General features: G+C 41.8%; 1 protein-coding gene across 13 annotated transcripts in view; it reads left to right on the top strand.

Annotated features, from left to right (window-relative positions):
* The window catches only part of TIAM2 (TIAM Rac1 associated GEF 2), a 240784-nt gene that overhangs the window by 162745 nt on the left and 54362 nt on the right, over window positions 1-23677 (top strand). For 8 of the 13 annotated variants that reach the window (XM_027082692.1, XM_027082682.1, XM_027082702.1 and 5 more), the window contains 5 exons: window positions 1369-1530; window positions 2919-3023; window positions 3205-3283; window positions 6728-6820; window positions 7376-7639. In XM_027082692.1, the coding sequence (XP_026938493.1) occupies window positions 1369-1530; window positions 2919-3023; window positions 3205-3283; window positions 6728-6820; window positions 7376-7639 (703 nt within the window). Of the gene's footprint in view, window positions 1-1368; window positions 1531-2918; window positions 3024-3204; window positions 3284-5138; window positions 5245-6727; window positions 6821-7375; window positions 7640-23677 lie in introns of those variants that run through there. The other 5 variants (XM_027082737.1, XM_027082747.1, XM_027082764.1 and 2 more) reach the window with 5 other exon arrangements.

The raw sequence follows: 23677 nt of genomic DNA, 5'->3' as shown, positions 1-23677 counted from the left end.
TCTCTCTCTCTCTCTCTCTCTCTCTCTCTCTCTCTCTCTCTCTCTCTTTTGCTTTGGCACATGAGGTTCATTTTCATTCTAGGCTGTGATCATCTTTCCAGGAAAATGTACAGAAAGTGACAGATCCAGAAATGCCACTTTAAAGATGAGCGAGCACCACATTTAAAAAGACAACACAGGAAGATTGATTCTTCCCTTTCTTTGCCTAAACTTGTTTTTTTTTTTCCTTTTTTAAATTTCTTTACTGTATGTATTCTAGTATTTTGATCCTATACAGGAGGTCTTTTGCTTTGTGGTTTTTTAAAAATGCATAGAATTCAAAGTAAAGTCAGGCATCAATGACAACTTTAGTGTATGATACGTGGGATATAATAATGTGATAGTGTTGGATCTGAATGTAACGTTTTCTGGTGTGTAAGGTGTTTTGGCTTCTGTGATCTCCTTTGCTCACAAAATTTGTATTATTAATTATCAACTTAAGCAATTGTATTATATCAACAGTATCCCCTCTTACAAAATAGAAGTCAAGGCTCAGCAAGGGAAATGTCCTGTTGCTGCTGGAGAAGTGGTAGAGTTTGTGACTTGAACATCAGTCTTTTGATTTAAATCCCCAAGTCTTGTCTTTACCATCAGACTAATGTGAGAACCTAAGCAGAGGGAAACATTTCTGAGTTGCTTAATGAATGTTATTTATTTTTGTTTATAAATTATGGAAGTACATATTAGCATGAGGTCATGGAGTTACTGTGATGGTGACGTTTAGGAAACAGAACTTCCCTGGGAAAAGTTTGTGAGAGGTGGTATGTTTGGGGATGATTTCTAAAAGTGTGTCTAGATGTGAAATAGCTGAAGGATGGAAAACCATTTAGCCCAGGATGAGGGGTTAATTTTAAAAAACAAGTAGAAATAAGAGAGAAGAGAAACGTGCTTGGGTTAAGTTAAACACAGCTCATGGTTAGAATGCAGGCGGGTGTCAGAGGCCGTGGATGAGAGTGTGTCTGAAATTCACTGGGATCATGGCTTAGATGCAGATTTCACTGTGCCCCAGTCAGCCGGCAATTTCTAGAGCAGTAAGAGGAGATACTAAGCGGCCCGTCAGTGACTGCAGGGTTCTAACTGGGGCTAAGGCATAGTGGCTAGAACTCGGGAGGAGGAGTTGATTGACTTTGCTCAGCCTCCCAGGGCTTCAGTTGCACGTGGGTTAAACAAATGAGGAAATCCCAGGCTTGTCTGCCCCGGAGGGTCATGAGAAGCCAGGATGCGAGGAGTGTGAAATGGCTAACTGTAAATTAAGGGGGCATTTTCCCAATAGTTTCCATCATTTGCTTATCAAGTCTGTCCACCTTTTCCTTTGGGATCTGAAAACAGGTGGATGACCTGCTGCACATATACGGGTCAGCAGTAGACCGTGTTCCCCGAGACGGCTCATGGGAGAGCCAGACTGACGTTCAGTTTCAGGACCATCAAGCCGTGACCGTGATGATCAAGCCGGAACACAGAGTAGAAGATATTCTGACCTTGGCGTGCAAGGTAGTGGATTTTGCGGTAGAAATGTACTTCTGAATGGGAATAATCGTTCACATCGCCCTCCCGTGCCTTCTAAGTTTGAGCGGTGTTTAAGACCTCACTTTCTACACAAAGGAACCAATGAACGTATTTGTTAATTAACACATTAATTATTAGCATTCTCTTCCTTCATGTCTTAGAAGGATAAGTCATGACCCCTTGCCTTCATGAAGAACCTGAACTATCTTACTGGAATTCTATATATACCTCTATATCTGGGATAATTATGAAGGCTGTTGTTATTTAGGGTACTTAGAGATGGTGCTCTATGAGAAAGTGGTGTAAACTTTGAATTATTTTGATTTGATCCTAAATAGTTTTATCAAGTTTCTCCAAATTAAATGAGTTACTTGGTACCATCCACAGTTGCTTCATGGAGATTTTTATGAGATGGTGTTTTATTCATTATTCAAACTGGGTTTTATTTTGAAAAGGAAGTTTATGATACATTTTCAAGAGAGCCCTCTGAGATCCATGAAGCCGACTCAGCAGCATCAGATCAGATGCTTTCAGACCACCAGATGGCGCAGTAGAGCTGAAATATTTTTAACTTTGCAGAGAAAATGCAAAGACGTGAAATGGTAAAAAAGTCATGTAGAGTTTGGTAACTCTTTACCACGAACACTGACTTACTAGATCATCGTTCATTTCAGTCCTCCTTTGTCACTGACTTACGCCTTAGGATTCCAGACATTTATACACACAGGTTATAATCATGAATTTAATTTCCTTTCACTCCGTTATGTCAGGTGTCTATTCAGACAGCAAACAGTATTGTTCGATAGCAATGATATTAAGTTGGTAAGCATTCTGATAGAGGAGGTCAGAAGTAGTGGGTGAATTAGACCCAATTAGAACAGAGGCCTGAGATAATTTGTCATTGTTGAAAATGTGTCTGAGAGAGAATGTGTGTGTGTATACACCTTTTCTTGTGAAAAGTGGTTGGAATAGGAAATTCCTAATTCTGAAGTCTGTAGAAGATGCGATGGTTGACATTTCACAAATTTCCCTACTTCAGTAACAGGAAACAACTTAAAGTTAAGTACAGTCAGTCTATAAAAAGAGAGCACTTGCTGATGTTGAGATATATTCCACTATCAGATATCTATGACCATACTTCTTCAAATTACCTCTCTTGCTTTTAGTGATAAGCAGTATCATTTAGAGAAAACCTTAAAAATAATTATTTGTCCCTTTTTTTCTTTTTTGCTTACTTAAATTTGAGCTCTTATGTAGATTTAAACTCAGCAAATTATATATTTCTTTTAGAAATTTCCACTTTGATTTTTAATGAACAGTGATGCATTTAGAAAGAACATTCAACATCTGAATAATTGTCTTTTTCTTTGTAGATGAGGCAGTTGGAACCTAGCCACTATGGCCTACAACTTCGAAAATTAGTGGATGAGAACGTTGAGTACAGTATTCCTGCACCGTATGAATACATGCAAGAGCAGGTGAGTGGGCTTTGGCTTCAGAAAGGGACATCTGAACCCCACCTGTGGCCCCTTAATTTTAAAAATACGTAATCTGGGGGGAAAGTTCTGTTTAAATTGGCATCTGGTTTGGAAACAATCAAAATAAATTTCCAGATATTATGACATCAAATCCTCTGATTTTGGTTTTTACCTTTTGTAGGTTTATGATGAAATAGAAGTCTTTCCACTAAATGTTTATGACGTGCAGCTCACAAAGACCGGGGGTGTGTCTGACTTCGGTAAGGTTAAGGAACACCCTCATCAGAGAACTGTCTGGTCCATCCTTGCCTAGCTTGCCCCAGTATCTTTGCCCCTAATATTTTTTCTTTACATTTTCAGAAACTTTGACAATAGTTTCTGAGCTTCCTTTCTCTTTCTTCATTTCTATTTGTTTATATTAGTAGGCTAAAAGGTATGTATTACTATTAGTTAAAAATGCCAAAGTAATTAAAAGGGATGAATGTAAAAATTGAAGAGAAATTTGAAATGATGGTGATAATAAGACAATGGATTTGTAGTGTGCTGGGGGCGGTTCTAAGCTGATTAACTCCTGATTCATGTAACAGTTCTTTTTGTCTCAGTGTCTTTGCTCTTAGCTTTTCACTCACCTGGACGGCTCCCCTCATTTCTCCCTCCCCCAGTCCCTCCTGTCTGAGTATGTAAATCTGACCTGTCCTTCAAGAACTAACTGAAAGTCTGACTTTCTTGAAGAAGCCTTATCTGATTGCTTTGCCTTCAGTTTAACAATTAAGGGTCAGTGTTACCCAGATCACTTCATAGCGTTTATTTATTTAACTTACACAATGGGTTTATATTTAATATAGTACTTCTCACCATGGAGATGTTACTCAGTTAATATAAAGATTGTTTTTGTTAAACATTAAATCTCTTCTCCATTTCAATTTTTTTTTAAAATAACTTTATTTATTTATTTATTTTTGGCTGCGTTAGGTCTTTGTTGCTGCACCCGGGCTTTCTCTAGTTGCCGTGAACGGGGGCTGCTCTGCATTGTGGTGTGCGGGGGCTTCTCATCGCAGTGGCTTCTCTTGTTGTGGAGCATGGGCTCTAGGTGTACGGGCTTCAGTAGTTCTGGCTCGTGGGCTCCAGAGCGCAAGCTCAGTAGTTGTGGCACACAGGCTTCAGTAGTTGTGGCACGTGGGCTCAGTAGTTGTGGCTCGCAGGCTGTAGAGCGCAGGCTCAGTAGTTGTGGTGCGCGGGCTTAGTTGTTCCGTGGCATGTGGGATCTTCCCGGACCAGGGCTCGAACCCGTGTCCCCTGCATTGGCAGGTGGATTCTTAACCACTGCGCCACCAGGGAAGCCCCTCTTCTCCATTTCATTGTCAATATAAAGTATTTTTTTTACATTAAACCTTTTCTCTATTTCAATGTTAGATACATCGAATACGTTTTTCTAAACATTTTCCCCCACAAAGAGATAAGTTTTATTTTTTGACCAACTGTATTTAATATCTAGGTGCAGTATTAACTTGGGAGATAACAAAACAAAAATCCATTAAAAATATAGAGAAAAGACTCCTCAGTGATGCAGGAGGCTGTGATTATAACTGAACAGTGGCAGTTTCCTAGGATTCTGGGCAAGTTTTCTTCTTCCTATTGAGAATTCTGAAACTATGAAATATTACTTATGCAAAGTTCAGCCATCTCACTTCTTTGACCTTCTTTCTAACTAGCAAATGCAAATTACAGACGGCATTTTTCAGTGCATTATTGTTGTGAAGAAAACGTTTTGTTTTCCATTTAACATAGTATATCAATTTGTTCCTATTTACAGGGAAATAACCAAGACCATGAAACTACCCTATTTACTGTTTCTTGGGAACTTTCAGACACCAAAGCTCAGTTCTGAACCTCAATAGCACAGACATTTTCAGGGCAAGGTTTGATTCAGGAGGCCCTTCAGAGTCACATCTGTCCATTTCTCTTTCGTGCATACGTCCCCGAACAAGCACAAATGCCTGTAATGCTGAGAACCACACCTAACAAGAGAGCGATTGCATCTCGGGCTTCTACTTTTGGTGCTGCAACAGGCAGAGATCATGATGTTGAGATCTTGAGGTGACTGGTTCTTGAAGGCTGAAAGTTTCAAAGAAAGTGCTATTTGTTTAACTCTATCAGTTCAGGATGCTGAGGCTAAGAGGTTCCACGTGACAGCGCCTTCAAGGAAGCAGCCATTCACTTGGTAGCATTTAATTCTTGCATTTCTGTCTGTCTGTGTTTAAACTTGGCTTTGAGCTCTTTATAGACTGTGTTCCTGTCTTAAAGTTCCTTCCTATCTTTTGCCTTTTACCATAGGAACTTGATAATTATATAATGGTCAGTAAATATCTCCGTAGAAAGATTATTTCGTGTTAGATATATTGACATAATTATTTTGCTTAAAATGACTCAAGCTGATTAAATCCTAGTCATTGTAATATGTTAAGACTTCCGTTTTATGATTTGTTCTTTTTGTACTTGATAAAATTGACATGTTCTTTGTTTCTTAATTTTACGTCATCTGTTTGGCCCCAAGTGTTACGTTGGTTTTTTCTCTGAAGCCCACTGAGCATGTTGACTCTGTTTCTATTGGCCTTTACTCTACTCTACACAGTCCCCATTGGTGAATCTTCTTTGCATTTGAATGACTGAAGGAAGATACTTGAAAAGATACTTTTTGGTGACCACAATCTTCTGGGCTCTGCCGGAGCACAGAAGAAACAGGGAACATGCCTTTCTTCCTATTGTCAAGGAACTCACAGTGTATGGGACCAAGACATGGAAATGTGTGTTCCCACCATGGAATCACAGTCAAGGGCATGGAGTACAGAGGGCGATGCATTCAGAGAAGGGCCGTCTCTCCTGGTTGCCTAACCCCATATAGAGTTGTTTCTGAACAAATATTTTGTATTGAAGCAAACTTAATTTATTTTAATAAGACTATATTTTGTCTCAACTTTTTAAAAAAATTAAAAAACATTTAAATTGTGGTAAACTACCCATAACATAAAGTTTACCTTCATAACGATTGTTAAGAATGGTTAAAATGACAATTCAGCGACATTAAATACATTCATATTGTTGTGTCACCATTAACAGCACATATTTGCAGAACTGTTTTTGTCTTGCAAAACCGGGACTCTGTTAAACAATAACTTCCCGTTCCTTCTTCCCTCAGCACCTGGCAACCAACCTTCTGTTTTTTGTCTCTATAAATTTGACTGCTCTAGTCCCTCATATAAGTGGAATCATACAGTATTTGTTCTTTTGTGGCTGGCTTATTTCATGTAGCATAATGTCCTCAAGGTTTGTGTTGTAGCATGTGTCAGAATTTTCTTCCTTTTTCTGAGTGAAGATATTCCCTTGTATGTCTCTACCACGTTCTGTTTTTCCATTCCTCTGTCCGTGGACAGTTGGGTTGCTTCTACCTTCTGGCTGTTGCGAATAATGCTGCTCTGAACATGGATAGATTGTCTCGACTTTTGAACGAGGCTGTGCACTCATTTTTCTTATACCTTTAGATCTGACACATTCCCCTTTTTCTGCCCCTGCTAGATATCAAAATAGTTGTAATTTAGACTTTCTAAACATACCATACTTATGAGAATAGATGGTCAAGGAAGTACTGCCCATTGATTTAGTGTGATGAATTTAGACTCGTTTTCTCCTTTTATTTTCATTCCTAGGCTTCGCAGTGACTGCGCAGGTGGACGGGCATCAGCACCTCAGCCGCATTTTTATAAGCGATGTTCTCCCGGGTGGCCCGGCATATGGGGAAGGTCCGTGAGGCTCACGGTGTCTCTGTTCTCTCTTAATTCTGTGCGGTGCAGTGCAGTCTGACTAGTGAAATTTTTCTTATGATTTTGTCAGAAAACAGTTTCTCCTAGAATTTTAAAGAAAGTAAACTTAATAGTTGAATTGAAAACGCATCTCCATCTCCATCTCCATACACACCTATATGTATATCTAGAGAGAGCATTTGTGTGTGTGGTTTTGAAAGAGAGAGAGAGAGTATACACACACACGGTACACATGCATACGTACAGACAGATGGAGCCAGGCAGGCAGACAGACACAGGCTAATGTTATTTCCCAGGGCACTGAATATCGCATAGAGGAATAATCAATTTGAGTGACTCTCAAACTATTTCTTCTAACACTAGTCTGAGAGAGCTGAAATTTGTTACCAGTGGAATCCGAATACGACACATTTTGGCGCTTTCTTTTAAAGTGGCGACAGAGCAGTCCCTGAGAACGCTAGACGGTTTCATCTTAAACTATTTCTCTCAGTAATAGCTCTCTTTCTTCTTCCTCTGTGTCCCCTTTCTCCTCAGGGCTGAGAAAGGGCAATGAAATCATGACCTTAAACGGGGAAGCTGTGTCTGATCTTGACCTCAAGCAGATGGAGGCCCTGTTTTCTGAGAAGAGTGTCGAGCTCACTCTGATCGCCAGGCTGCCGGACACAAAAGCAACTCTGTGTTCTTCCTGGTCAGACAGTGACCTGTTCTCAAGGGACCAGAAGGGTCTGCTGCCCCCTCCTAACCAGTCCCAACTCCTGGAGGAATTCCTGGATAACTTTAAAAAGGATACGGCAAATGGTAAGGTTTTGTTTTTTCTTCCTTCTTCACTGCTGGTATCACAGCTAATATTTGTAGGCTGTGATTTTGCTTGCAAACTGAGATTATTCAAGCTATTCAAAGAATGTTTTCTCCTTTCTTAGAAGAACACAGATGCCAAGCAAGTATATTTGATATAAAATTCTATGCATTTTAGTAATTATCTCTTTTAGTGAAAATAGAAAATAATGTTTTTTGCACAAAATAACTTTCTTGAAAATTGCAGTCTTAAAAAAGAAATCACCCATGATACTTAGTATTGTAATTACTTTGTTACTGAAGGAGATGAAAGCCAGCATAAATGCCAAAGTTGATTTTTCTGTTCAGTTGAGTGTAAGGCAAAGGCATCGTGCAGTCATTTACTGGGTTCGAAGAAGGGTTGATGCAGTTCAGTTCTTCAACTCTTTTGTTGAGTACTGCTTCCTCAGTAAACTACGAACTTTTCACGTAGGTCATGAATTCTAAAATTTTGTAAAGGCCTAAAAATTGTATGCCAGCTTATGTTTCTGAAGGTGAGATTTCCATGGAAGGCAGTCATTTGAAGGTTTGAACTGCTGAGCTAATTATTCGTGCATATTCCATATTTTGTAGTCAGGTGAATTAGGGGCTCCAGCTCACACTGAAAACCTGTGGTTTCCTTCTATATCCCTGGAGGGAGCTGGCCAAGCCCCCGTAGTAGACCAAGCGTGAGGTCTTATGTTACAAGCACACAAAGTAATTTTTATACTTAATTATAATGATAATAGATGTCCAACAGACATCTCTGCATGATTACCAAAAATGGATGGAAAACAAAAAGAGAAGCAGTTAGGATCAATTTAATTATAAAATAAGTTTATTAGGTCATTTTTGGAATTAAAAAATCAGATTGTTGGCTTCCCTGGTGGCGCAGTGGTAGAGAGTCCGCCTGCCGATGCAGGGGACACGGGTTCGTGCCCCGGTCCAGGAAGATCCCACATGCCGCGGAGCGGCTGGGCCCGTGAGCCATGGCCACTGAGCCTGCGCGTCCGGAGCCTGTGCGCCGCAGCGGGAGAGGCCACAACAGTGAGAGGCCCGCGTACCGCAAAAAAAAAATAAATAAATAAAAATAAAAAAATCAGATAGTCAGATTTGTGATTCAATAAGGTATATACTGCCTTTTCCTCCTGTCTTGAGGTTTCCCTCTAATTTAAAATGCCATTACATTGACTACTGACATATAAAAGCGAGTGTCATAAAACCAAAATTATGATGGAACTAATTAATTACTTGGTTATATTAGGGTCATCATTCAGCCACCTGGGCTGCTCTTACAGGTCTGAGTATTCTACGTAAGACATCGTGTGACCATTTGCTGGATTCATTATTCTTGAGGGATACATTCACTGCCTGTTATACCTCCATGTATTCTATCATAATAAGCAATCACTGCAGAATCAATAACACTTTTGGTGCTTGCAGGAATGAATTTCTATAGAAAGTAGCAGAAGAGGCAAATTTACCTTTTTTTTTTTTCTTTTTCCTAAACAGTTAAGGATCAAGCAGGTCAGTTAATCTTGTTTTTCACTTTTATTTTTGTCAGGGAAACAGCATAAGAGGAGGGCCTGGATATGTTAGATGACTGCTAGAGTTCTTGTCCTAGGGACCCATTCTTGTGGGTTACAGTTTTGTAACTTACCTAGGAATACCCATGTCAGTGTGTACAGGTGGCTTAGCTTAGCCTGTGGCAGGGCTTTTCCGCCCTGGTCTGAACTGTGTATGCCAACAGGTGCCCGCACGGATGCAGTGCATACCTCTGCCCATCCTCCCCTGGATGGTTTATCACCACCCTGTCTTCCTGGTGAGACCGTGCTCTGTGGGCATGAAGCATCTTCTCCCCAGGGATTTACTGTCTATGCCCTCCACTGCTCCAGAGTAATGTGCTTGTGTTGGAAACAAAACAGCCACGATGGACTGCTTTCCCAAATGCTTGGCAAATATGGAATTGATTTCTTTTCTTTCTTTTTTTCTCTATCAATTTGTTGTTTTTTTTAAAAAAACTGAAGTATAGGGGCTTCCCTGGTGGCGCAGTGGTTAAGAATCTGCCTGCCGATGCAGGGGACGCGGGTTCGTGCCCCGGTCCGGGAAGATCCCACATGCCGCGGAGCGGCTGGGCCCGTGAGCCATGGCCGCTGAGCCTGCGCGTCCAGAGCCTGTGCTCTGCAACGGGAGAGGCCACAGCAGTGAGAGGCCCGCGTACCGCAAACAAACCAAAAACAAACAAACAAAAACAACCCTGAAGTATAGTTTATTTATGATGTCGTGTTAAGTTCTGCCGTACAACGAAATGATTCAGTTATACATATATATACATTCTTTTTCATGTTCTTTTCCATTATGGTTTATTACAGGGTATTGAATTCAGTTCCCTGTGCTCTACAGCAAGACCTTGTTGCTTATCCGTTCTATATAGAATAGTTTGCCTCTGCTAACCCCAAACTCCCAGTCCGTCCCCCCCCCCCCCCCCCCCTGCCCCCTTTGTTTATTTTCTTTTTTGAAGTAGTTGTGTAGCTTGTGAAGGAAGTTAAACGCCTGTGAGTGAACATCTCAGAAGGAAGCCTGTCTGTTTTTAAGGTCGGGGGCGTGTTGGGGGGATGGAGGGAAGAAGACAAGGGAGAGGAGAGAGCAAAGAGGGAAGCTCTCAGCTGAGCCTAACATCAGGATGGCACGAGAAGCCCATGTTCGTGGAAGTGGGGAAGGTGGATGGTTTGGTGACAGGCAGGCAGGCTTTGAGTCCCACCTGGGCTCGAGTCCGGGCCTGCCCTTCACAGTTTGTGTGACCCTGGGGGCAGCGCTCAGCCAGGGAGGAGTGGGCATCGCTGGATGACACCCCAGCTGCGCTGTCCCCTGCCAAGGCAGTTCTGGGGTGCACCCCACAGTTCTTCAGAGGCCCCTGTGGAGTTGATTCCTCTTGCACGTGCAACCTCATTTCACACCTTTTATGGGCTTTCTGCCCTCTGGTCTCACTGGCCTCACTCCCTCGCTTGGGCTTCTTGGGATCACCTTCTAGAAACTTCTGTACCCACGACCTTGGCTCAGACTCTGCATCTGGGGGAGCCCGAATGAGGACACAGAGGCTTGATTCCTCACCTGGAAGATGAGGCTTCCGTCCCTGCCCCACGGGCCGCCGTGAGCTTGAGCTAGTCGGTGCCAGCCCGGCTCCTGTGGGGCAGGAAACCTGAACACGGGAGTCTCCTCTCCCCTCCCCCCCGTCCTGTGAGCTCACTGTCTCATTAAAGTTTACCTTGACTTGCTTTGGTGATGAATTAGGAAACAGTAGTCCCACTTTCATGCTAAAAAAAGGTTTTAAAATTACACAGATAAAAGAATTTAAGTGATTTTTGGAAGACAATTTTTCATACAACTTTGAATGATCCTTAGGAGTGGTCCTTTCAGAGTCTGCCTTTCCCTAAATTTCATGTGCTCTCAGCGTTACCAAAGGCAGCCTGGTACTTGAAAAGAAGGAAGCTTTCCCTGTTTTATTTTCCCGAGAAGCTAATCCTTTGCCTGTTAATAAAAACCACACAGCTGGCTCTCTGGAAGGGAAGACCTGGTATTTTTGTTTGTTTGTTTGTTTTGAATAGAAACTGTAAGAACATCAGAAGGTGGAGGAAGAAGAAGCCCTCAGCAGCTGTTTTGGGTATATCTTAACTGTCTGGGCTGAATATTCCCTGAGCCCTATTGGGTGTTTAAAATATGCAAGACCGGAGGGTAAGCGACGTGAGTTTAGGACGTTTGGTCTACTTTTGGTTTTAGTCAGGTATCCAGAAATTCATGTTTGTTAGCCTTAGTGTCTTGATCAGGTTTGAGCTGGGGAAAACAAAACCAAAACCCCTCTTATTATATATAAGTGAGTGAAAGAAACGGTGGGAATGGTGACAAGTCCCATGGAACTCCGGCAGGGATTGAGTTGCTGTTCAGGTTCCATGTTTTTCTAGAAAAGAAGCATCCTAGTGGTGTTTGAGACTCATGGATGTGTATAGTGTTTAAGGAAAGGTTGTCAGACTTCATAGTGCCTAAGACTCACCCGATGAGCTTGTGAAAATGCAAATTCCTGGGTCCTGCAATCAGAAAGCCCCCTTCAGGTGGTCTGGGGTAGTGCCAGCTCTGTCATGGACCAGGGCTCCCTCACACTGTCAAGGCCAGCAGTCTGAAGGAGGTGGCCTGATCCTCAGCAGTAGGACCTACCCTTCCCTGAACGCTTCTGTGCCCAGCTCTTGAGAATTAAACAAGATAATGTGTGTAAAGTTCTCAGCAAGTGACAGCGATTATGCCTGTGTGTTGTTAATCTCTCAGTCAGGGATCCCATGGCCCCAGCCCCACTACCGTCCTCAGTGCAATCAGGAGGCAGCACGCAGTATTCTCAAATGAGCAGTTCCCCTCATTGGTTCTCAGCCCACCCTCAGGAGACAGTCCCGTTCAGCGGATTGATACACTGAGAAGCAAAGAACTTGCACCAGTCAGCGGCTTTGCTGTGATATTCCCCTGACGCTGTGAGGAGTGGAACGGGCAGGGGTGCCCCGAGAAGTGATGGGTGTTCAGTACCAAGTTCCTTTGTATCCTTAGAAATGAATGACCATTTGATTCCAGCCTGTAAGGGTTTGAATTTCTGTTCCAGTTCTCTATAGGAGAGAGAGAGAAGAAATGTCTAGAGGCTGTATTTGACTTGAGCAGAAATATCGTCTGTGAAGACTTTTTATACAGAGAATTAGTTTTACCGCTGGAATTCTCCAGAGAAGCCAATGTTATTTTTGAGCCAACAAGGCCACTATTGAAGGCATCAGACGCGCCAGCCCTGTTGATATTGGGTTCCTGTTAATGCTGTTTTTGATTTACATGGAAAATCCCTTTTCCAGTGTATACCATCTTTTGAAAAATTCCAATAGCTGTTAAGAGAGTCTCACCGGGCATAGACTTCCCGAACAAAGCCTTTATGTAAACATTGAACTTGATGTGGCATTAATGTATCCTCCATCTATAAACAGCTGTTCATATGGCCTTGTTAGGATTGGGGTATACTTAACAGGAGACAAAAATAGAAAAGACCTATGTTCCTGCTTCCATTTAGATAATGTCAGCGCAGCAAATGCTTCTTACTGGATGATGAAGGTAATTGCAGCCTGAGGTTCTTTTTTTAATTCCCCACCCGGCTTTGAATCACTCTTCTTAAATTGCTGTGTGAGTAGTGTAGAGTCTTAGTCTCCCAGAAGCCACTTAGATGCAGATTTGCTCTTTGGAACGAATTGCTCCTGGGAATGTATGTGTCCGCTATACAGCTTTCACCAGGGGAAGAGTTACAGAGCCAGCTCTGATGTGGCGAACCCACTCATCTCCTGTTCATGAGCGTGAGGGCATTTCGGCTTCCACAGCCTGGGTTAGGATAGCTAAGTGCAATGAGCTCAGAAAATGCCCTGTTTGTATGTGAAACTGCTGTTACTGAGTGTCCCTGGCTGACACCCCGGATCCCCAGATGCCAAAACATATTCAAGTTCTTAAAGATGGTTGGCGCATGTAAAAATTGTTTTAAAAATCTGGGCGGGAAATACTGATTTTACCAGGACACAGAGAGCTTTGGTCTCAGAGTTCGTAGTTTCTTACGATGGTTCCTAAGGTAGTTTTGAATTTCATCAGCAGAAGTGAGCAAGGTGGTTTTCTGTTAGCAGGAACTGTGCTCCTTGGGTGCTGATTCCCTGATAAAGCTCAGTGTTGCTCTTGGGGCGTTTGTTCTCCTCTTTCCCACATTCATTCATTTATTCACTCGTTTATTTAACAAATACACAACCTTTTGCTAAATGTCGCAGGTGTATAAAATGAGCTAGACGTCGCAGGTGTATAAAATGAGCTAGACGTCGCAGGTGTATAAAATGAGCTAGACGTCGCAGGTGTATAAAATGAGCTAGACGTTGCAGGTGTATAAAATGAGCTAGATGTYGCAGGTGTATAAAATGAGCTAGATGTTGTTTTTTGCCTTCAAGGAGCTTCTAGTTGAGTAGGAAAAGTGAAAAACACTTGTAAATAATAATTCACGTTTGAAAAAAAAGCTTTTCAATGAAGAGAATTAGAGGTCCACCTCAGAGGTAGAATTCCCGCTGATTTTTCTGTTTGTTTCCGCTGGGAGCAGAGGGGTCCCCAAAGAGAGGTGTGAGAATTGGAGAAAGGTTAGCATTTGATCTGAGCGTGTTAGATGGGCAGGTTGTAGCTTGGAAGGTGTGTGGTGGAAGCGAGAGAGCATGTAACCTGTGACACAGGCCCAAAGCAGAGGTCACCTGGCTCTGTGTGCGTGGGAAATAACATTGGAAAGTCTGTTGGGGCCAGATTGTATTAAAACCCTGAATTCCTGGTGTTTTTAACAAATATATCATGGCAGGTAGCTGAAGAAACTAGCGAGTATTGCCTTACTTTCCCCTGCCTTAAAAAAAAAACAACAACAGAGAATTTGTCTGGTCATTTAAGGAGCAGTAAAGTATGGCTCGAAATCCTTGCAGGGTAGATACTCCACCTTCCGCATATTGGCTTTATTATTCCACTGTTAGAGCTTCATTCCTTTGGCTCTTACAGTATTGTTATTTTTAATGATCAAAAGTCCCTTGTAAAATAAAGACTCAAATAACTGTTTTTTGGGGAAAGAATGAATATATGAATTACTGTCCGTGCCCTATGAAAACAACGTGCTCCTCAGCATTGTGGTGCTGTGTCCACTAGCGGCATGGTCCTTGCAGGTCCCCTTTAGGGACGTGGCTGGCCTCAGGCCAGGCGATGCCCGTAGCACTGAGGATGAGGCAGTGTTGCAACTGAGGGAGAAGCTGGTGAATAAAATTTGCTGGCATTTTGAGTAAAACCAGTCCTGTATTCTCTGTCCTAACGTAACATGCAAATTCATCTTTCAGGTTAAAATCTACAGAATTCTCTGAAGAACAGAATGTGCAATTTCTGTTGGATATATCACTTTTAATAGCCATTTGAAAGTTGGGATGCTTGGATCAAGTATAGTCTCCTGTTCATGCAAAGTGAGCCAGAGCTCTATGAGGTAGTAGCTCTGTAAAACTGTTACCTATTGTTGGAAAGAGGAAATGTTACGAAGCCTGTTACATAAAAGGAAAAAGAAGGTCTGACTCTTCCTGTGGATGTTACAAGTACTGATTGACAAATGATGCTTGTTTGTTGGAAAGAGGAAATGTTACATAGCCTGTTACATAGAAGGAAAAAAAAAAGGTCTGACTCTTCCTGTGGATGTTACAAGTACTGATTGCCAAACGATGCTTGTCTGCATTTCCATTTTTCGTTCCCCTTCTTTTGTAAATGAATTATGTTCCTGACTTCATTCCTTCCTATGAAGGAATTGAGACTCAGGAAGGACCAAGTATAGACATCTCCCTTTTAGCTCTCCCTTCTAGAGACAGCTATATGTGGCTGTATCTTTAATTTTTTTGGATTGGTAATACGTGTGCATGATATGAAATTCCAGCAGTATAAAAGGTTAAACTGTGATAGATGAGCCCCCCTAAGCTATGTACTCAAGTGGTTAAGAGCACGGACACCAGCCAGACACCCTGGGTGTGAGTCTTGGCTTCAGGCTCGCCCACTTACTAGCTGGGCGGCCTTGGTTGGGCAAGTCATGTACACTCTCTGTGCTGAGTTTTTGCAACTGTAAAGTAGTTTAGGATTTTGGATCATGGGATCAATGAACTAATACCTGGAAAGAACGAGACTGTGCCTGGCACATAGTAAAGGCCGTGTAAGTGCTAGTTAAACAAATAAAAGAGATAAATTTCTCCCATCCTGTCCTTGGCCACCCAGTTTCTCTCCCAGAGGGAATCTCTGTGCTTAGTTTCTTTCTCATCCTGGCCTGGAGACTCTTAAATGTTGGGGGAAATGGTGGGGTGATTTTCTTCTTGGCTTTAACTGCATTACCTTCATCCATGGCTTGTGGTAGGCAGAATAATGGCTTCCCCAGGAATGTCTACATCCTAATCCCTGGAGCCTGTGAATATGGCAGAAGGAACTTACATGGCAAAAGGGACTTCAAAGATGTGATTAAATTAAGAACCTTGAGATGGGGAGATTATCTTGGATTACCTGGATGGGCCTAATCACAGGGTCTTTATAAGAGAGAGGCTGGAGAGTCAGAATCAGAGAAGATGTGATGACATAAGCAGAGATTGATGCAGGCCTGTGAGCCAAGGAATGCAGGCAGCTTCTGGAAGCTGGAAAAGGCCTGGAAACATTATCTCCTGGAGCCTCCACATGAAATGCAGCCCTGCTGACCGAGTTTAGTCTTCTGACTTCCAGAACCAGTAAGATAATAAATTTGTGTTTATGCGTCAAGCGCTGTGTTTGATGGCAAAGATACAAAAATAAAGAACCGCAGTCCCCACTTTCAGGGTGGGCAGACTTTGAGGGGTAGACGTGTGAATAGACAGTAATCAGTCCACCATGATAATGGCTCTGATTCTGCAGTTGCTAAACTTGCTGGTCTCCAGATCCTTTACTGTAAAAAGTTATCAGGGACCCCAAAGAGCTTAGCTGTGTGGGACTGTAAAGAGCTTAGTTGTATTACTGTCTGTCCGTATTTAGTATATTAGAAATGTAAACTGAGAAATTTTAAAAAATCTATTAAAGTTTATTTTAACGTAACGACAATGAATACACTTCATGTTCACACAATAAGCATATTTCTAAAAATGAACTAGTTCTCCAAACTCAAATCATGTATATATCAGTGAGAAGAGTGGTATTGTTTTACTTCTGTGCACATTTCTTTAACGTGTGTCTTAATAGAAGACAGCTGGATTTTTACGTCAGCTTCTGCGTTCAGTCTGTTGCACTGTGTTGTTTTGGTGGAAGTGATTTGAAGAAAACTCAACCTCGCATAGATTTGTAGTCGGAAAAGGGAGGAGTATTTTAATGATCCTTTCAGATAGTTGCGGATATTCTCATTTAGTATTACACCAAAACTCAACAAGAGGTAGTTCCTTCAGTGTTAGTTGCAATGTGGAATCTGAAACCTTCTTGGTGGACTTTCCTTACTTTGTCACATTAAAGTCCATTGGCCTATCTTGCACTTCCAATGGATCTTTTGCTCATGTATTATTTTATAACATGCAATGGTTATTTCCAAAATACTAGATCACTTGGTTATGCAGACCTTTCAAATATGGACATTTTATTATATAGCATTTAAAAATCACATTCATTAATATCACCTCCAATCTCACTGGAAAAGTCTCCAAGTATTGGGAAGCTGTCAGACTCATGGTGGTGAACACAAGTTTTCCAAAATTCCAATTTTTGCTGGAAAGTTTGAATTATATCTACAGATATTGTCATTTTTTTCCCCTTGGAAATGACAGGTTCGTTTTGCTCATTAAAAAAAATATATTTTCTGTCATTGTTTTCTTGAGTAAAAATTGTGTTTTGTGAAAAAAAGCAGCTGGTTCAGCTTGCACCACCATATAAGTGCTTTTTCTTGAAATAACCATTGCAGAAGAGCTGTTTGGCTACTTCCTAGATGTGTTCCCAAGGTCTGACGTTGACTCTGGGGAACACGCGGGATCATCCCATGTATCTGAGCAGAGAAGTGACATGATCTGACTAGTGTTTCAAAAGAATCAGTGACTGTTGAGAATGAATGGACTGTAGGAGGCCAGGGTGGGACGGAGGCTTTTGCAGTGACCAGGCGAGAGGTGATGGTGGCTTTGTTCTCAGTGGTCACGGGGGAGGGGGAGCCAGCAGAACTTGCTCAGAGATGGCTGTGTGGTGTGAGGGAAGGAATGGAGGCCAAGGGGGACCTCCCGGGTTTTGCCTGAGCAGTGGAAAGGATGAAGTTGTCAGCAGTGAAGATGGGGAAGCTGTCTGTGGAGCGGTTTTGGCAGGTGACCAGGAGTTCATTTTGGAACACCTTGTGTTAAGCCTCTATATCGATAGTGAATATCCCACCTGTTTCCAAATGGTTTTAATGGCCTATACTGAAATCCATCCATAAAATCCCACAACTCATCAAAGGTAACCACATAAAGGGAAAAGGAGGAGATTTGAATGACAGCTTGCCGACCTTAAAGATTTCCACTCATAGCGTAAGGCAAACACATGTTTGTTTATAGGAGAAAACAATCAAGTTTGAAATTCAAGAGCTGCAAATTAATTCCCTTCATTTCAAACAATTCAGTTATGATTTTTGCAGCTTATAAATTTATTTCTGATCCTACAGGACTCAGGTCTGATTCTCTTTTTATTAATTGTCCAATCCCATGCAAATCCCTTTATCTTTTATCCTTTTTTTTTTTTTGCTTTTTGGCCACCTTAACCACCTTAACATGTTACGGGACAATGTGACAAAGTTCAAATTATCCAAGTTTGTTACTTGTTAGTAGCTCTGGGAAAATTTATTTGCTTAAGAGACATATGCAGTTGTCGGCAAAATTATTTTGTCTTCTGTGAGGAGCCCTGACCAGCTGCCCCAGGACGGGGGCAGATGCTGTACCACGTGGAACAGTTTCTAGAATGTCCCTTCCTCCCCAGAGTTTCCCAACGGGCTTCTGAGGGAATCCGGAATTTCCAGTGAAGCACTTTGAAGCTTCTAAACAGAACATGCTATTGTCAACTTTTCTGCCTTTACCTCTTCCAACACTAATGATTTACTCCTAAATTGCTATTTGTGACTCTAATTCTGACTTTCATGTTTCAGTTGATGAAGGACCACCTCACCTTTCTGCGAGGTTTAGGCATCTTTGTTTAGTAGTATCCGCAAAATTATTTGAATGTTTACTGAATTTTGTCATTATTATTTTATAAAAATGAGGGGAAAAGGGACCTGAAAAATGTTGATAAGAAGCCTTGGTTTCATAGCTTAATACCTATGACCCCAAAATGCCAGTCGTCAGGTGTGTTTGGGCTGGTGAGCCTGTAGCCCTCTTGGGGATGTTCTTTGATCTTCAGCAGGTCATGTGCTTTCCCTGGGGAAGGAGGAGATTAAGATATGTGTCAGGTGTGTTTAAAAGCCGAGGTATAAATAGGAATATTATAATTTGTTTAGATCCCTGGGAATAGAAGTCTTCACAGAACGTATAAACTCCATTTTCCTACTTTTAGGATTGTATTCTGTAAGCAGTAGGGGGGCTGCCTGCATGTCACCTTGGAGGGATCATGGGCCCTTCCTCTTCTGCGCTCTGAAAGCCTTTTGTCTGTATACCTGATGTGGAAGTTAAGATTTATCGCCTTGCAGTGTCACTCTGTGTGCTTGTCGTAATTTACGTACTGTTTTCAAGAGACTGAAAATCCCTTGAAAAACAGGGCCTTTGAGGAACACAAAGGTGTTTTGGACGCAGCAGCGAGCACACTTCTTGGTGAATAGCAGGTGTTTCACTCAGCTGTCTGTTAAGTGAAAGGCAGGTGATAGGCGTGTCTAGCAGGGAAAGACGGCGTCCCAAGTGTGGGACCTGGGGGATAAAAAGCAACCTTGGAGTGTGCCTTGAAGCTTCCCAGATTTCTTTTTATAAATCTGGTCGCAAGGGAATTGTGCTGAGACTTCCTCAGAGCTGAAGGCTCTGCTCACTTGCCCACGTGCCTGAGGGGCTCTGGGATGGCCCGTGACATACACCCCGCTCCAAAGAGCCTGACTGCTCTGCGCCTTTAATGCGTTGCTTGGTGCCCGTGGGTTTGTTTTGACAGATAAACCAAAACCGCGGCTAAAAAAGAATAGTAACATCTGTATCCCCGGTAAAAGTCAATGCTGATAGATGTGTTTTAAGTTTAATTTGGGGGTACTAATGTTTATAGAAGACAGTGGGTCTGGGACCTGGCTTCTAGCTCCAGGCCTCATGCTTGACCTTGGGCAGGTTATTCTAACTCCTCCTTTTCTAAATCCTCTTAAAATGAAGGATCGGATAAAAGAGTTTAACATTTTTTCTTTTTCGAAAATTCAGTTATTCAATATGATTAAAGCACCAATTAAACAACTATAGGAATGTGCATTTATTTTACACAAGTTTATGAAGTGAAAAAAGCAAAGTAATGGATCAAGCATTCCATTTGGTTTTGCAACATATCTCATTACCTCTTTAAATAGAATCAGGTCTTGACTGCTGGAGAGAAGGTGTTTGTTAAGGCTTCGTCATAATAACAGGCTGTCTCAAATATAAAGATCACCAGGAACCTTTAAAAGCATTAATCGTCTGTTACATCACCCTATGGAGCAGAGACGTGTTATTATCATTTTACTTTCACCGCTGGGTAAATCAAGGCACAGAGACACATTAAGTTGCTAGTAACTTGGACAAGGTCACGGTCAATCGTAGATAGGGAGAGAACTGCATTTTCTTGTTTTTCCCTCCATGTAGGGGAACTGGATTTTAACCACTTTTTTTTTCCTTTTAAATATTCCTCTATTAACATACATAGAGTAAAACCCAATAATAATGTGTCCTGCAGTACAGCAAATTTAGATGTAACTGCATTGATAAGGGCCCTTGTCTTCTTATCTGGGTCCTTACCTGGGGACTGGGGGTGGCGATTAGGAGCTAACTGCCTTGTGGTCATTTGGGGCTTGCTAAGTGCAGGGAGAGGTCGATTGTTTAGTGATAGTTTTGCTGTCTTTATTCCTGCACCTTTATTTATTTAGATAATTCACACTGATTTTCATTAACCCTGTAGTAACGCAGCTGTATATTTCGTGTGATTTGGTTCTTTGGAGCCCACTTACGATGGAGTTCTGTTGTAACTCTAATTTCTCTCCTGTAAAATCTGCACTGATATCTTGACCTTCTTTTTAAAAAGTTAAGTTTAATTCACACACCATAAGAGTCACCTCTAAGGCTGTACACATCAGTGGTGTTTAGTATATTCACAAAGTTGTACAACCATGACCACTAATTCCAGAACATTTTCATCACTGCAAAAAAAAGAGAAGAAAAGAAGCCCTGGTGCCCTCAGCCGTCCGTCACTCCTTCTCCACTCCCTGCCTCAGCCCCCGACAGCCATGCCTCTGCTTTCGGTTTCTGTGGATTTGCCTTTTCTGCTCTTTCATAGAAGTGGAATCGTACAATATGTAGCCTGTGTGTCTGCCTTCTTTTGTTTAGCGTGTTTTCTACCTTTATCCATGTTGCTGCGTGACTCAGTACTTCATTCATTCATCCTTTTTATGGCTGAATACTGTTCTTTTTTTACTTTAATCCCACAGAACAGTAGCACTTCCTGAAAGGAGGTGGTCCTCAGGTTTCCTTTTTTCTTACAGCACATCCCCCAATAGAAACTTGCGAGTAATGAGTTTTTAAGGTTCTTCTCAGGGTCTCTATTTTGATTTTAATGTTTTAATTTTATTATTATTTTTTTTTTTCCTTTTTTGCCACACCGCGCAGCATGTGGGATCTTAGTTCCCCAACCAGGGATCGAAGCCAGCCGTGCCCCCTGCAATGGAAGCGCGGAGTCTTAACCGCTCGACCACCAGGGAAGTCCTTCAGGGTCTTTAAATAGAATTCCAACTAGGTAGTTTGTAAGGGTTTTGAACTTAAATTCTTCTTTATCAAAGTTCTTTAAGTGTCAGAACTACAGTGGTGTCTGTTACATGCCCCTGAGTATAACTGTGACAGCTGCGTGGTCCTCCCAGCTCTGCAGGGACCAGTTTCTGGTGGAAACGAAACTCTGGCTGAAGATCCTGTTGCCTTTGACTTTGTACTTTCCATCAGGGACCCGGATAAGTTACCACGGGAGGACCCCTGCACAGCCATAGCCTCCTGGAGCCCATGAGCATGGGTGCACCTACATTCCCCCTTCCTCTTCCAGGAAGAGGAAGGCCTTTCCCTCCCCCATGTTACAATGAGCGTGGAGGTGGCCTGCAGCACGTTCCCACCGTGGAAACACCCGCCATGTTCCTGTTCCTCTAAGTGTTCTTTCAGATGCCGAGGATATTTACTGCAAGATAATTGAATCAAATCATGGCAGCCTGCTATTAAGAAACATTTACCACCAGTATTTACTTCTCTCTTTTATCGCCAGAGACCTTGCATTGTCAAGAACAGTACCAATTGGAATGTGACCTCCGGTCAAGTGCACTTGGAAGATTTATGAAATTACATTTTTTTCTGGCATGACCTTTATGTTATGATAGAATTTATTTCTTTGCAAGCATACTGCTGCCTTGAATTTCCTTGACAAAAGAATAATAACAATAAAGAATTGTAGAGTCCCAGATACCTTCTGAAAAGTAGATCAATTTCTATCTACATCAGAAGAACATAAAGTAATGGTGATCTGTTCGTTAATGGTACAGGTTAGACTTGACTAGCCTTTGAGTGTGGTCAACAAATACGGTTATCTTTTTCTCTCGTTGAGTAGTCCTTCTGTTATTTCGTTTCAATGGTTTGATTTTCATTCTCTTTCCCTGACCGATGATGATTGATATTTGCCTGGATGACAGAGCACAGCAAATGTCACTAATGAAAGACGTCACACACCATTGCATCTTTAAGTAAAAGCATGAGTAAAATTTAGGGACATCTGAGTTAATTAAGAATAACCAATGCTATACAAAGTTTGCAAATTGATATTTAAAAGTTGAGAGATTTTTGAGCTTTTCTGTGCAAATGAACTCAATGCTCAATGTGCTCTTGACACCAAGATAAACTATGTCAAAAGCATTAATACAGAACTTATATAGTGTGTGAAGCTTGGAGAGCTGAAAAACAATTGTAATTTTGTATTTACAAAATGCTATATCCTTCTACTGGCAGCCCTGATTTACCAAAATCTTTACCTTTTCTTAAAATTACACTCACACTTTTTTAAGTAACACAGATACATCAGATGAAGGAATTGAATTGGATACTTTCTAAGATTCTTTTCAGATGTAAAATTCATTGATTCTTTACAAGCTGCTCATTTACGGAATTACATAGTAGAGATTCTGAGAAATTGAATAGAGAAATTGAACAAATCAAGTAGATTAAGAACATAATTCACACACACTGTGTATGTGATGAGATTGGGCCCATTCTCGGTGGTACGGCTGTAGATCAAACCGTGAATATAAGTACAGCTGGCGCTCTGTATGTGCAGGTTCTGCATCCTCGGAGTTAATCAACAGTGGATGGAAAATACTATTCTGTGCTGTAAAGGACTTGAGCATCCTCAGATGTGGTTTCCCTGCGGGTCCTAGAACCAGCCCTCCTCGGATACTGAGGGATGACTGCAGATGTAAAACTGACTGCAGATGTAAAAAAAAGTGTCAAGGATGTACACCTTTGATGCCACAGGTCGTTATGTGGTTGAAAACTTAAATCATTTATTATTTACTTGTAACTTCTTTGATATTATTTTTTACATTTTTTTTTCAGTCGTCTTCATAGAAGATTATCGTTCTGTAGTTGTCACCTCAGAGGGGGTCTGAGGGCTGATGAGTCATCAGATAAAACATTTTTGATCCCAAGATGAGAGTCCCAGTTAAATATGCTACATTATTTATTGAAATGCTGTCTTTTAAATTGCTCTGGTGAGTGTATTTCCTTTTCTCAGGAAGCGAGGGCGCTAATATTCCCTTTGCCCCTGCTCTGGGCTGTGTGCTTTTTGGTGCATTCGGTGTCCTCTGATGTCACTGACCCTCCCAGAGGCGAAGTTGAAGTCCTCGTCGTGGAGAGGGGCAGAGACAGTTCTCAGCGGCCGAGGCACTGCCCACCAGTGACGTTTTGGAGGTTTATGGGTCTGGATTTTGGTTTTCATAACGAATTGGGGGAAGGCGGCACTTAGTGTTTGGGGCCGTGGTGCTGGCTGTCCTGCGTGTTTAAGTCAGTCCCTCACACTGCAGACCTGTTCTCCTGGACATTCATGTAAGTGAAAACCGTGGTGTAATTACTCGAGCCATGAACCAGCTCCATTTTACAAGTGAACACAAATTATTTTTTCCCCTCAGCTGTAGGGTACTTTGAATTTTATAGGACTGCATCAACCCAATAAATCAATGGCAGTTTGACCTTTGTTTTGTTCAGAACTTTGTCAAATGTCTTTGCCTGTTTG

Source organism: Aethalodelphis obliquidens, unplaced genomic scaffold (assembly GCF_003676395.1).
Source record: "Aethalodelphis obliquidens isolate GAN/ISIS:26980383/991018 unplaced genomic scaffold, ASM367639v1 scaffold3, whole genome shotgun sequence".
NCBI classification, from domain to species: Eukaryota; Metazoa; Chordata; class Mammalia; order Artiodactyla; family Delphinidae; genus Aethalodelphis; species Aethalodelphis obliquidens.
This window is presented reverse-complemented; position numbering and strand designations above follow the sequence as displayed.